General features: G+C 39.5%; 2 protein-coding genes across 3 annotated transcripts in view; one reads left to right on the top strand and one right to left on the bottom strand.

Annotated features, from left to right (window-relative positions):
- The window catches only part of LOC124612345 (protein preli-like), a 29,735-nt gene extending 18,997 nt beyond the window's left edge, over positions 1 to 10,738 (bottom strand). Inside the window, exons 1-2 of the mRNA XM_047140502.1 lie at positions 10,436 to 10,738; positions 712 to 925 (exon numbers count right to left, since the gene is read on the bottom strand). Of these exons, the coding sequence (XP_046996458.1) occupies positions 712 to 925; positions 10,436 to 10,527 (306 nt within the window). The 5' untranslated portion in view covers positions 10,528 to 10,738. The remainder of the gene's footprint in view (positions 1 to 711; positions 926 to 10,435) is intronic.
- Positions 10,739 to 10,995: 257 nt separating this feature from the next.
- LOC124612330 (longitudinals lacking protein, isoforms H/M/V) overlaps positions 10,996 to 15,906 on the top strand; it is a 152,834-nt gene continuing 147,923 nt past the window's right edge. The window contains exons 1-2 of one of the 2 annotated variants that reach the window (XM_047140473.1): positions 10,996 to 11,133; positions 11,245 to 11,449. The gene's annotated coding sequence lies outside the window, so the exon portion shown is untranslated. The remainder of the gene's footprint in view (positions 11,134 to 11,244; positions 11,450 to 15,906) is intronic. The other variant, XM_047140481.1, reaches the window with a different exon arrangement.

Raw genomic sequence — 15,906 nt, 5'->3', positions numbered from 1 at the left:
ACTTACAAACTCAGTCATTTGGGCGGACGCAGCTTACTACAAAATCATGTAAAGGCTTCCCAGTGAGAGTGACTAGACAAAGGCCTGGTTTCAACTTTCCAACTGAACATTTAAACCAATGAAGCATGTGACATTATTGTGCAAACTGAATTACAGTCTGTGGTACTTTTAGAGAAACCAGTAAAATTGTAGCTCTCTCTCTTTTTTTTTTTTTTTAAAATCTCTGGAGCATTTAATGCTTCCTGTGCACTAATTATGGGGTATCATTAAATCTTTCTTTTTTTATCATCATTTGCAAATTTCTTTTGGAATAGTTACTGCTTACAAGTAGTTCAGAAGTTTGACATCATTACACTAAAAATTTGACAGAAGTGTAGCCTTATACAGAAGTGAACAATAAACAATTCAGACACAAAGAGAATACAAGCTTTTGAAATACGGTGCTTCAGAAAAATGCTGAAGATCAGATGAGTAATGAGGATGTACTAAATCAATCTGTGGAGGAAAGAAATTTATAGCACAACTCGACTAAGAGATCTGGTCATTTGATAGGACACATCCCGAGGCATCACAGAAAAGTCAATTTGGTAATGGAAGGAAGTGTGGGAGGATAAGAATTGTACAGGGAGATGAAGGCTTAACTACAACAGGCAAGTTCAAATGTGAAATCACATATATTCACAAAAAAAAGAGGAATGTGTGCATTCTTACCATAACTCTGACATATCCAATGTTTCTGGTGTAGGTGACCAACAACTTCTGCTTAGGATCCACAACAGACTCTTCAACAACTTTGACTGTTCTGCCACTAATGAATCTTTCACCCCATTTAGGAACTCTGTTAGTTTTTGTAAGGAGTCGTTTTGTATAAAGCTTCTGGTCCCGAACTTCTCTGAATACTGTATCTTCACTCAAAACATGATTGCTGTAATCACAAGACATGTAACATCATACTTCCAGCAGTATCTATTTACAAGATGCTGAAATAGGATCAACTGGAATATACCCCCCCCCCTTTCTCTCTCTCTCTCTCTCTCTCTCTCTCTCTCTCTCTCTCTCTCTCTCACACACACACACACACACACAAGATTAGAAATCACTGAATCCAAAGCTTTCTGAATTTCTAAGTTCTTTCATCATGATAAGTAAAAAAGAAAATATTCCTGAGGGGGAGGGAATAGCATTCCAAATGCTAAACCATCATAAACTCAAAATAGGGGGAATGAATTAGAAATAACAAGGTATGAACAACACATATTCACATTCCACTCATAAGAAGCTAAAGGTTGCCAGTACGTCAACAATAAGAGCTAAAATTAAAATTAATAAAAAGCATGCCTGGAGAAACACTGGAATGTATACATGCTACATGCTCCTCATCATTAGCAAATCTCTGCTACATATGGGAGAATGGTTTAATGTTGGTTTCCACTTACAAAAGAATCATTACTAACCAATCCAGTTTGCTATCATATTGTATGACAGTTGTATATAAATAGATCACCTGATCTCCAAATCAAGCAAAATTCCAATACAACTAATTAGTGCAATCAGTTGAAACCATCAATGCTACCATAAGTAAACTTCCATACAATGTGTTTCACGTAATTTTTACAAGATTCTTTAATACAATTGTTTCATAACATGCTGTGAGGTTACATATCTACATATCTCTCTCTCTCTCTCTCTCTATCCCCCCATCCCCTAAATGACAACTAGTTGAATGTAGGGGCCCAAACTCAAAAATATATCCTGTGGTGTCTTGCCACTGTATTTCATTTTATATTAAGTAAAGTTTCAATACTACTGTTTGTGTTGTTTGTTTTATTTAATTAAAGGCTTGAATGATGCTAAGTGGAGATCAAAGGATGCAGCATGTACATGTGCGGACTACGTCAATGTAATTGTAGCCAGTTCCTGACCACTGCCTGTCCCTCACTGCTTTGCACTTCATACTGTGTCATGTTGCTGATATGAAGAACATGAACTGATTCGCTATTTTACAGCTCTGTATACTGCTCTCAACATAAGGCATGCAAGCTAATGTGAGCCACAAGGCATGTGTACATGGATTTTGCTCAAGAATGCTGTATTTTATACTTAATAAATGTGTTATCACACTCAGCAATTGTCTCATTTACTTCTTTTGGGAACTAAAAGAGGGTAGTAATCTTGTATGAGAGAAAAATTGCTAGACTACATTTGATATTCACTATATACAGGGAGAATGGGGACCAGGGAGGACTCAGGGTGATGTACTGATCCCCCCAAACTGATAAGTCTGAGGTGCTGTCTTTCACTGAAACTGAGCTAATGAGACTAACTTCACCTGTTTTGGGGAAACCTATTTTGTCCAGTGTCAAGAGGAGGCAAACACAGAAGGATAAGAGTTCTATTAATATTGGCAGTTGAAACATACAGTGAATGATAGAACCCCTCACAGAAATGGCAGCAAAGAACAGTAAAGGACACCCAGTGCACTCGGTGTGTATGCTTTGGGGGGGGGGGGGGGGCTCATTCTACATGTTAAAGAAGTTATTCCAGCAGCCACTGCGTGAACAGTGTGCAATCAACTGCAGATTGTGGTGCATGTTGGAACATATGATGCCTATCACCTGGGCTTTGAGGTCATACTTGGGTCTTCCAGCAACTGGCAGAGGAGGTTGAGAAGACCAGCCTTGTGCAAGGAGTTTCAACGGAGGTCACAAATTGCAATGTTGTCCCCAGAACTGATCATGGCCCACTGGTTCTGTGGCAAGTGGAAGGAATGAACCAGATACTTCAGAAGCTTCTGTGACAGGCTAGGATGCGCCTTCTTAGGGTACAACCATAGGGTCCCACTAAATGGGTCAGATGTGCACTACACATCAGAGACTGTTACTAAGGTAGCTGACTGTGTGTGGGGTGCACACAAAGTGTTTTTAGATTAGGCAACACTCCATCCAATCCAGATAACGATAGCCATAGAACACCCGGACATATTATTGTAAGATCAAAAGAAATGCCTCCCACAGGTGAGAGTATTAAAAATCATAATGGTAAACTGCTGAAGCATTCACAACAAAGTGTCACAGTTAGAAGCACTTATAAGAAGCAGTGAAGCTCACATAACACTAGGAACAGAAAGCTAGTTGAAACCTGAAATTGACAGCAGTGAGACTTGCGAGGGGGGGGGGGGGGGGGGGGGGAGAATTGCAGAGTATCTCTAAAGGATGGGTAAATGGGAAATGGAGTTGGTGTAGACAAGAAACTCAAATCCACTGGGATAGAAATTGGAGCTGCATGTGAGATTGGGCACTACTCAGTATCAAGAGTGGGCATAAAATGATAACTGAATTCTTCTATTGCCCACCAGACTCATCTCCTGATGTAACTGAAAAATTTAGAGAAAATCTCAGCTCACTTGTACATACATTCGCCAGTCATACTGTAGTAGGTTACCCAGTCATATTGTAATCACTGGTAGGAACTTTAAGTATCCAACAATTAATTCAGAAAATTACAGTTTTGTTAGTGGTGAGTGTGGTAAGATATCCTGTGAAACATTACTAAATGCATTGTCTGAACTACCTACAACAAATAGTTAAGAACCCCATTCATGATGGAAATATATTGGATCTAATGGTAACAAATAGACCTGACCTCTTTGAGGATGTCCACATCGAAACTGGTATTAGTGAGCATGACCTGCTTGTGACAGCATTGATTACTAATGGAAGAAGTACAACTAAAACAAGCAGAAAGATGTATAAGTTCAGTAAACTAGATAAAAAATCAGTAGTGTCATATATCAATGAGGAACTTGAAACTCTCAGCACAAGGCAGGAGCATTTGGAGGAAGTATGCATCAAGTTTAAAAAAATAGTTGACCACGCACTGGGTAGATATGCACCCAGTAGAGTGTTCATAATGGGATGGACTCTCCATGATATACAGTCTCTGTACAGAAACTTCTAAAGAAACGGTGACTATGCATAATAGGTGTAAAAGCATAGGACTAGAGATAGAGAGCTGCTGAATTAAATAGGTTTGGCTGTCAAGAGAGCAATGCACGAAGCCTTCAATGACTACTGTAGATGAATACTGTCTGATGATATTTCACAAAACCGAAAGAAATTCCGGTCGCATGTAAAGGCTGTTAGTGGAACCAAAGTTAGTGTTCAGTCCCTTAGCGAATGAGACTGGAACTGAGGGCAGCAAAGCAAAAGATGAAATGCTCAACTCTACTTTCAAATGTCTCTTTACAAAGAAAAAACTCAGGAGAATTGCCCCAGTTAAATCCTAATACCACTGAAATTATTAAAATTGAACAAAGCGCCAGGTCCCAATGGAATCCCTGTCAGATTCTATACTGAAAACACTACCGTCAGATTCTATACTGAGAACGCTACCGTCCAATATCCTTGATGTCAATTTGTTGCAGAACCTTAGAACATATTCTGAGCTCAAACATAACGAGATATCTTGACCAGTATGTCCTCCTCACTGCCAACCAGCATGGATTTTGAAAACATTGATCATGTGAAACCCAACTTGCACTTTTCTCACATGACATACTGAAAGCTTTGAAAGGCAGCCAGGTACATGCAGTGTTTCTTAATTTCCTAAAAGCATTTCACTCAGTAACACACCTACTCTTAGTGTCAAAAGTACGATCTTATGGGGTATCAAGGGAAATTTGTGACTGGACTGAGGACTTTTTGGTAGGGAAGATGCAGCATGTTACCTTGGATGGAGACTCATCGTCAGATGTTCAAGTAACTTTGGACATACACCAAGCAACTTCCTCTTCATGTTTAATGACCTTGCAGACAATATTAATAGTAAGATCAGGCTTTTCTGCAGATGCAGTTATCTGTACGTATTACCGGAAAGAAGCTGTATATTTGGTCAGTTTTTGATAAGATTTCAAAGTGATGCAAAAATTGACAATTTGCTTTTAATGTTCAGAAATGTAAAATTGTGCTAAGATGAAAAAAGTGTAGTATCCTTTGACAGTAATATCATTGAGTCACTGTTGGAATTAGCCAAGTCATACAAATATCTGGGTGTAACACTTTTTAGGGATAGGAAATGCGAAGTTCACATAAGCTCAGCTGTGGATAAAGCAGATGGTAACCTTAAATTTATTGGTAGAATACCAAGGAAGTGCGATCACTCCACAAAGGAGATTGCTTACAAGTCATTTGTGCGACCAGTTCTAGAATACCGCTCAAGTCTGTGGGACACATACCAAATAGGACTAACGGGGGATTGTTGGCTGGTTGGTCTGATGTATAAAGGGACCAAACTACAGGGTCATCAGTCCCTTTTCCCTGACGCAAACATGGCTCAGGATAAAACACCCGAATTACGTTTGGGAAAGTAAAACGGGGAAAGCAATGTGGAACCACACTTAAAAAGAAAACAAATGGAATGAACTGAAAACAGGGAAAATGTACACCACAAACTAAAGTAGAAGAATGTATTAAAACCATAGAGCAGATGATCTGGACTGCTTGATCACAAGAATAAAAGAGGATTAGCCACACACTCTGCAACACACTAAAATGTCCACCCCAAAAGATAAGGCAAGATGACCACATGAAGGGAAAAGATGAACACCGGGACAAACAAATGCAAAGAAAGGGTGACAGAGTTAAAATGGAGGAAGGGTGGAGGCCCCGGAGAGAAGGCCAAACACCCACCCTTATGATAAAAACACCACTCACACATAAAACGTAAAACTAAATCTGCTGCTGAGCCATTGTTGCCCAACACCAAAGGTAGGCTGCTGGGAATGTTAAAAGTCTGTCGCAAAGCAGCTGAAACTGGGCAGTTCAGCAAGGTGTGGATGACCGTCGTAGGGGAGCCACAGAGACACCGAGGTGGGTCCTTGCGACGGAGGAGGTAACCATGCATTAGCCATGTACGGCCAATGCAGAGCTGGCAGAGAACCACAGAGCCCTGCATGGAGGACTTCCACACATTAGTAGTCTCCTTAATGGCATACAGTTTGTGGTGCGTACTGCGACTATCCCATTTCGTCACCCAAAGCCTTGCGGCTAAAGACTGAATGCAAGTCAGTTTCATAGATGCCCATATCTAGAAGCAGTTTCCGTATAGCCTGTTTGGCCAGCCTATCGGCAAGTTCATTGCCTGGGATTCTGACATGACCTGGGATCCACAGTAAAACCACGAAACGACTGGACCGTTCCAGGGCATAGATGGAGTCTAGAAAGGTCACTACCAAAGGATGGCGAGGGTAGCACTGGTCAATAGCTTTTAGGCTGCTCAAGGACTCAGTACACAGAAGAAATGACTCACCAGGGAACGAACGGATGTGCTCAAGAGCATGAGATATGGCCGACAGCTCTGCAGTGAAAACACCGCAGCCATCAGGCAAGGAATGCTGTTCAATATGTCCTCTGTGGACATATGTGAAGCCAATGTGACCGAGAGTCATCGAGCCGTTGGTCTAAACCACTTCATGGACTCAGTACATGTCAAGAATCGAGAAGAAGTGACAGAGGAGAACCACGGAGTTAACCGAGTCCTTAGGACCATGTGAAAGGTCCAGGCGAAGCCACGGCCGAGGTGTACACCATGGAGGTGTACATGATTGGACCCCGAGTATAGGCGGTAAAGGCAAGGACTCCATTTTAGATAGAAGGGATCGGACACGAACTGCAATTGTAAGCCCTGACCTGCGCTGCCGATGCGGGAGATGAGCCGCTGTTGGTGGTAAAAGGAGACGGTAATTTGGATATACAGGAGAACTAGGAACATGTGCAACATAACTTTCAATGGAGTCCGGCCTCCAGCAGGACGCTGGTCACCGGACTCGTCCTAAAATCTCCCGTCACTAGTCGAACGCCACAATGGCACACTGGGTCGAGGAAACGCAATGCTGAGGGTGCTGTCAAACCGTAAACCGGACTTCCATAGTCAAGGTGGGATTGAACAGGGGGCCTGTAGAGCTTCAGCAGTGTAGAGTGATATGCATCCCAGTTGGTGTTGCTCAGGAAGTGGAGGGCATTGAGGTGCTGCCAGCATTTCCACTTAAGCTGTCGAAGATCAGGAAGCCAAGCCAATCGGGCATTGAAAATCAGTCCTAAGAATCAATATGTATCCACTACAGTGAGTAGATCGTCATTATGGTAAATTTCTGGTTCTGGATGAATGGTACACAGCTGACAGAAGTGCATAACACACGACTTTGCAGCTGAAAACTGGCTAGAGCCCATGACTACACCTTGTGGATGGCCCCCTTTAGACACCGCTCAGCAACACCTGTACTGTAGCAGCAGTATGAAATTCAGAAGACGTCTGCATACAGAGAAGGTGAGCCGGACAGCGCTGCAGCCACTGCTAGGCCGTTATTGGCCACTAAAAATAGAGATAAACTCAATACAGAGCCCTGCAAGACTCCATCTTCACAAAGATATACAAAATCTCAGCATGGTAATGTTTTCGAATGTAAGACTTATAATTTGTAATCAATATTACTATAATCTGTGTTGTTGCTTAAATACTTGAAACACATTCTACATCCTAGTGATAAAATCGCATCAAGAATCTATGGAACACGTAAATAAATAAATGAACCTATTTGCAATCACAGTTCTTTTATGGCTTTGGGTGGATAGTAAATAGCCTGAGAGTGTTACCATTTGGGCTTCATGGTCACTAAAACTTGTATTTTCACAAGCTGCCATATGCATTGTGTTAACAAATATTTGGTCCATGGTGGCACAAGCTTTTGTAATTATAGCTGGAATTGTTATTGTTTGTTTTAAACTGAAAATATCTCTTAGACTGAGCAGCATAGAAATCTCCACATACTACTGCCAAATCCATACCTCCATGTATTCTACATAGTAATGTTTCAGTTTATTGAGGACTGTCACAAATTTCAAGTTAAAAGAATAGTTGACCTTACATTGGACAGATATGTGCCCAGTGGAACAGTTCATAGTGGGAGGGAACCTCCACAGTATACAGTCACTGTAAAGAAACTTCTAAAGAAACAGAGATTACTGCATCATAGGTGTAAAGCGAAGTGTAGGGCTACAGATAGAGAGATGCTGAATGAAACATGTTTGGCTGTCAAGAGAGCAATGGATGAAGCCTTCAATAGCAAAATATTGTCAAAGGACAATTCACAAACTCTAAAGAAAGTCTGGTCATGTGTAAAGACTGTTAGTGGCACCAAAGTTAGTGTCCAGTCCCTAGTAATGAGACACGAACTGAAATTGAGGGCAGCAAAGCAAAAGCTGAAATACTTAACTCAGTTTTCAAATTTCCCTTTACAAAGGAAAACCCAGGACAATTGCTCTGTTTAATCCTTGTACCACTGAAAAGATAAATGAAATACGCATTAGTGTCATTAGTGATAAGAAACAGCTGAAATTGTTAAAACTGAACAAAGCTTCGGGTCCCGATGCAATCCCTCTCACATTCTACACTGAATTTGCCACAAGTTAGTCCCTCTTTAACTATAATCTATCAGTTCTTGTAAAAAGGTGCAGGTCATACGAGTCTACAAGAAGGATAAAAGAAGTGATCTACAAAACTACCATCCAATATCCTTGACAAGGACTTGTTAGAGAATATGAGAACATATTATGAGCTCAGACAATGAGGCATCTTGAACAGAATAACCTGGCCTCAACACCCAAAAACATTGATCATGTGAAATCCAACTCTCATTTTCTCACATGAAATACTGGAAGCTTTGGATCAAGGCAATCCGGTAGATCCAGTGTTTCTTGATTTCCGAAAAGCATTTGACTCAGTATTGCACCTACACTTATTGTCAAAAGTACCATAATATGGGGTATCAAGTGAAATTTGTGACTGGATTGAGGACTTTTTGGTAGAGAGGATGCAGCATGTTATCTTGGATGGAGAGTCACTGACAGGTGTTCAAGTAACTTCTGGTGTGCCCTGTGGAAGTGTGTTGCTGTTTATGTTTTATATTAATGACCTTGCAGACAATATTAAGAGTAAAATCAGGCTTCCTGCAGATGATGCAGTTATCTACAACAAAGTACCATCTGAGAGAAGCTGCATAAATATTCAGTCAGATCTTATAAGATTTTAACATGGTGCAGAGACTGGCAACTTGTTCTAAATGTTCATAACTATAAAATTTTGCACTTCACAAAATGGAATAAATGTAGTATCCTATGACCATAATATCAATGAGTCACTGTTGGAATTGGCCAACTTGTACAAATACCTGGCGGTAAGACTTTGTAGGGTCATGAAATAGAATAATCACATATATTCAGTCTTAGGTAAAGTAGGATGTAGACTTCTGTTTATTGGTAGAGTATTGGGAAAGCACTATCGGCCTACAAAAGATATCGCTTACAAATTACTTGTGTGACCCATGCTAGAACATTGCTCAAGTGTGTGGAACCCATACCACATAGGACTAACATGGGACACCGAATATATACAGAGAATGGCAGCATGAATGGTCATTGGTTTCTTTAATCTGAGGGAGAGTGTTACAGAGATACTGAAGGACCTGAACTGGCAGACTCTTGAACACAGACAAAAACTATTCTGTGATTGTCTATAAACACAGTTTCAAGAACTGGCTTTAAATTATTACTCTAGGGATATACTACAACCCCCCTATGAATCACTCGCACAGAGATCGTGTGGATAAGATCTGAATAATTACTGCATGCATAGAGGCATTCAATCAATCATTGTTGTCACACTCTATACACGAATGGAACAGGAAGAGACCCTAATAACTGGTATGATGGGATGTGATGTCAATTTCCCATTTCGTGGGCGAGATCTGACAACTGGTTTTATCTATCAATGAAGATTTTTCGAGTCTAAAAACAAATTGTCAATCTCTGTTGTAATATGGCCTTCAAGCCTCATAACGACTTTTACTGTGACCCTCATCATCTTCTCCGCCCAAAAGTGACTCTGCAGTGGAGTCTGCATACCGAGTGAATCAGCACTGACATAAATACAATATACGATTTTCGTATTTCACTCAGAAACACACACTGTAATGCGGAACATAAACTGCACTCTCCCTCCTCACAATTAGCTACCTTTAAAACACATACTCTAGTAGCTCCAATTATGCGAAACCACTGCCGTTGGTTGCTTCTAAATTTTGCATTACTATAAGTTACTTTTGCTTGAGATGTGATGCTTCTGTATGTTAAGAGGCATTTTAATCCTCTTTTTATCTGTCTTGCGTCATGACACGGTTTTCTACTGTGATCTGCAACAGCTAAAATTATCAGAAAACTACATTGTGCCATATCTGGGTCTGTAAGGATCTTTCCTAACATCGCATTCCTACTGTACGTGATTCATCGTGGTTTGTTACTGACCTATAGTTCAAATCATGCTATTGACGATGTGGAAGTAAGATGCCTAACAAAGTAATTTCACGATTAATGTTCCAACATACCTGTGCGGGTTGGGATATCTTCTCCAAAATCCTTGAGCAACTTGTTCCCAAGTATAGTGGAACACCGAACTTTGTTCAAAGTACCTCACCATTTTCGCACAAGGAATCGGCGCATAAAATGGGTACGCACACCAGTTTTTCAAGTACCTTTATTTGGATCCATTAATTACATCAACTTCGGAGTAAAGTTACAAAAAATTCTGCCAACTGCTTTTTAACAGTACTTAGGGGAATACACTCATCCTTACGTTCAAGCCATGCTACCTGCTAAAATCGTAGATAAACACTTCAGGGGTACAAACATTGGTGTCCACAGTACTTGTTATTGGGATCGAGTATTCGACTTCGTTTTTGCTGTTTTTAGTTCATATTGCCCATGCTGAAAGCTTGCTATAATAAATATTTGTATATCTTAAAAAAGCACAAAAATTAGATCATGGAGTGTATTCGGTGAGAGCAGAAAGTGTTAAAGTAAATAAGAAGTTTTTTGTGTTGTTGACATTAAAAGATTTTATCTCGCACTGAACTTCACACTACTGTTGACAAATTCATAACAAATGCTTCACACATTGCGCACGGGGAACAATACCCTCTATGTTCATGAAGTGCGATTTGTTACGTATATAGTGTACGTGTGTAGTTACAGGCTAGTTTCATGTATTTGGAAGAAAGAGAAGTTATTAGTGAGTGTTGCATGAGTAAGATATTCATGTTTCCCTATTCATGTTTTGTTTCGAGTGTTTCCGCATAATTAGAGAAAACTAGTTTTATTAATGCCCACATGTTAATTCAACACCTTGTTTTGCTAGTTTCTTCTTGTTCAGCGCGACAAAAAGTGAAATGAAGTTTGTTTGCAATACGATCGTAGTATAGCGGTTCCGAGTTCAGGTGAATGACCTATAGGAACGGAAACTTATTCTGTTACGGCTCTCAGCTAAAAATCCCATCGTGTGTAAGAAGAAATATCATTCACACCTCAAAAGCTTATACACAATAATAAAGGTGCATACATAGGTGCGTATTATATGTTGTTACCTTTAAAATGTTGATTTGTCTATAGTTATAGAACTAATACAAAACTTAATTGTAGGGCTACATATAAATATTCATTTAGTCCAATTATAAACGACCAGAAAGAATTAGATACGCCCATAAAGTCTTCTGAAACATTTGTGAAAGGTCAGATTATAATCGTCCCATTTCATAAAAAGTGCCATGAACGGGAGACAGCGTCTAGGCAAATTAATTTCACCCTGTTGAATGTTTCTATAGTTCACATATTGGAAATTTAACGTGAGCAGTACAAAGCTTACTGGGTATAGTGGAACAAATAAAAAAAACGTGTATCATGGAGGTTTGAATATTTTGAAGCATACAAACGGGGGAAGAGCGTTCAGAGCGAGCGGAGAAAAGTGACTGTAAAATAGGGCGGTCTTGAAGATCGTCGCGTTAAAGCTTTTGTATATCATATAGAGGTAAGTCGCTAATCTGGATAATGTATTCTCCGTAATGTGTTTCCTGAAGCCAGCATCGATATGCCGCTGTAACCGATAGGACAACACGTGCGCCATTTTCAGTTTTTGACGAGAAATTAACTAGATTTTAAAAACTGACGTTACCGCTGTCTTGCCCTAAATAACTACCCCCACAATGTTAATGGCTGTAATGTTGCGACGCGTGGATAACGTGTATAGACTTGCATTCCGTTTTCTTTTTTAATATGAAAGCAGTGGTATAAGAGTGCGTCTTTCAGAATTTTTTAAGTCTCATTCAAACTGAGAAATGTTACCGACTAGAGAACAGGAATTAATTATCAAGAAATGCCAAGAAGCCTAATAAAACGTAGCGCACATAGTGCGTTGCAAACGATTGGCTGTACTATTGTAATTCGCAGTTTTGTAATTTACGGTAACCAGAAACGGAGTTGTGACAGTAAATGTTATTTAGATATGACTAGTTATTGTTGTAGGGTTCTTGCCTGCGTTGCTTACCCAAATTCGTGCAACGTACTTACTAGTACGTAGAAGGGTAAAGGGTTGTTGTGTGAATGCTAGCCTCAGCATTAGTGTATTTGGCGAGTATGTACCTTGTAAGAGAAATATCAGCAGTACAGGGTTACTGATTATGGTGCAGTGATGAATGTGTGATAAATCGGGCATCATCTGTTTGCTGTGCTGATACAACGGGAATGAAAAACATAACGGGTCGTTGGTAGACTAGTTCCGCGAATTTCAGGTCACGAATGTTTTCGGGATGCGGTAGTGTTCGTTAGGCGAGTGCGTGGCCGCGACTCAAAAGACACTTAACATAGATTTGTAAGTAAAATCCTATCGTACTACGGCATTCACTACTTACTGTCAATTTCCTGAGTGGATTCAGCTTTAGCTGATAGAAAACACGTACCAATTTCAGTTGTTTCTACTTTGTAGCAATTTTTTTATTGCCGTTTTTCTCCTCTCTCTCTCTCTCTCTCTCTCTCTCTCTCACACACACACACACACACACACACACACACACACACACACACACTTTTTACCGCCATCAGCATGTGAAATGAGATCTGTGGAAGCAGTCTGTAAAAGGAAGTTGTTACAATTATATTCAACTTTCATAGCTTTGTGTTTGTCACATGGGGGGGGGGGGGGGAAGTAGGGAGTGCATAATTACAGTAACTTATACATCCTCCACAGAAGGTTGTGTAACTCACACTTGCATATCTTCTGCAAAAGACTTTAATTTAAAGGGTAGAATGTTGGCTTTAATGTCCTGCCATTAGCGGTGAAGCACAAGATCTAACTGGAAAAAAGTGGCAGGAAATCAGCAGTGGTTTTTCCAAATAAACCATTCTAGCACCTACTCAAAATGAGTTGGGAAGAAGACATATACCTAATAAAAGTGGTAGCAAAGGATGGAGACTTGAATACTGCAATTCTCAAATGTGAGTCCAGTGTCTTGACCACTCTGTCAGTTTGCTTGATCCTGGATTAGCTGCTGAAATGGCAGTATGTTTATATGACAACATTGTCATCTGTAAACATTAAGAAAAATATGAATTCAAGGTGTTAAAGAAGGTAAACTTGATAAATTTATTATCATAATTTATTTTTTTTATTTTCAAGGGTGTTTTTCCTCAAATGATTCAGTGAGACCCACACTGTTAATATGGTATGTAAACCATTTGTAGCTCTGTTGTATTTCCCAGATTGAAAACCAGTTTCATATTTAACAGAAAGTAGCAACATATACCAGATGAATCAAAGCTGTAATTCTGCATTTATTAAAATTAGCAATAGTTTTGTATTACTGTAACATACAGCAACAGGTTACTGTAGCTGCTCCTGTCAGCATATTTACCACTTGGCTCATTCTACTTCCAAGGCAAAGTTCTGTCTTTATGATACCTGTGTCACCCCACATATTAATGAGTGAGTGATGTGTGGAACTGGTGTTTGCACCTTAGTGTAAACAACACAGATTTGACACATTTCATATTCTCTGGTCAGAATTAATTCACACTAGGGCATACTGCCACATATTTGTTCAAAGAATTTATTTGCTTGAATGTCTGTTCCACTGACAAGGAATGGAACTATTATTTTTTCTTTTTATATTTACTGTTGATCTAGATATTGGTTTACTAGCTCATGGTGCTTAATAGAAGATTTTTATTGACCTACATCATTAGTCCCCATATTCAAATTAGACGGAAAGAGGGAGGACTAGAGTGTGCTCTTGGAACTCCCCTCTGAAATCATGATTGTGGTGACAGACTGATCTGTAGTGTAGCTCAAGTGTGGCTTAGGTTGAAAGGTGATAATTTGTTTGAGAGTTGGCAATACCAATGAATATGAATGTGCCAAGTGAAGACTGGCGACATATTGACATGTAGGTAGGCTAGTGTTTATACTTGCACCATATTCAAACTCACTTTGCCCTGTTTAATGCACTTTTTGTCACAAAAACTGAAGCTGTATGGCAAATTCAGAAAGTGTATATTAGGTAATGGGGGACTAGTGCAGCAGGGGATACAACCCGTCTGCTTTGGACAATAACGTCACAAGTGGCCAATCGAGAAGCGATTCTTCTTAGTGTTGTAGCTCCCTTCAGTGGCTGATAAGTGTTTTTTGGCTTTTTTAAAAAAAAAAATCTCAAGAGATAGAATAAACAGATCCACTTTATTAAGCAATCAGTAAAAAAACGAAACTGAAACATAACAGTAAAAGCGAAAATGGTAAACTGCTCTCTGGCGACTTGTGACGTCATTGTCCAAAGCCGACGGGTTGTATCCCCTGCTACACTAGACCCGGTAATGGACATGTCTCAGAGTATTTTGATGCATGTTACGTAGGCCTACATATAAGATTTCTAATTTACAAAAAAATACGAGGGATTCAGTACATAACTTGTACCACAAGTAGAATGGGTCTTCCATAACTTTTACTGAAACATAATTCTCAGCAAGTTCACAAGACCATTTGATCCAGCTCATGGAAAAAATTCAATGTTTTTGTGATTAATATAATGGACAGGCACCAGGAACATTATAAAACTTGCTATTTCCATATTTTTATGTATTTGTAATACCCAAGACATATATTACCTTTAGGCACTTGGGTTGAGTTCTGTAGGAGAGTCTGTAGTAGCATCACAGTGTAAACATATGGTAACACAAAAAGGGTTTCATTTTATCATAAGAGTGATTTTGAAAAAGAAATTTAAATAATTTTAATTTCATTGGTGAATTATTGAACTGATAGTGAATCATGTACTGAACTGTTTAGTCTTATCATTTCTTATGGTGTATGGAGGGTGACAGAATCCTCAGGAATTTGACTCTAGGATTTAATGAGCATTACCAGCATTGAAATCGCTCTTTAAGTTTATTCCAATGTAAGTGCTGTGGATCTCCTACAGTCTATATATAGAGCATGCAACATAAGCCAAATAAAACATCGTACAGTTTTTTTCTCAGACATCTGTGATGTTTACAGCTTACTGACTGCAAATGCAAGTTTAGTAGTGAAAAGTGACTGTCTAGTAAAGCAATAGGCCTAAAACACGCAAAGCAATTTTTAAGGCTGCTGGTGTTTGTTAACTCCACAAGAAGTTAATTATGTTCTTTTTGCAAAGATGCACTCGGCATGGCAAGGGTGTGGAGGGGAAGATTGACGAGCAACATGCCTCTGGAGAGCATCCCAAACAAGTTGCTTTGGGATTGAGATTGTGCGGTATTTACTTAATTGTACGTTCAAGATGTTTGTACGTGGGATAAAGCCTCATATAATATACTGTTTTATCTTGTGGGGTAACTTCACCAATTGCACTGATTTTTATACACACACACACACACACACAGGGTGGTCAGAAAATGCCTGAAATGTTTGTAGTGATGTATGTATAGTATGTCTGCATATCTGTGTACCTTCTATTTCATAGAGAAAGACAGAGAGATGTGTGTGTCCATGTTTGGC

This window comes from Schistocerca americana, chromosome 1, assembly GCF_021461395.2.
Source record: "Schistocerca americana isolate TAMUIC-IGC-003095 chromosome 1, iqSchAmer2.1, whole genome shotgun sequence".
Taxonomy (NCBI): domain Eukaryota; kingdom Metazoa; phylum Arthropoda; class Insecta; order Orthoptera; family Acrididae; genus Schistocerca; species Schistocerca americana.
This window is presented reverse-complemented; position numbering and strand designations above follow the sequence as displayed.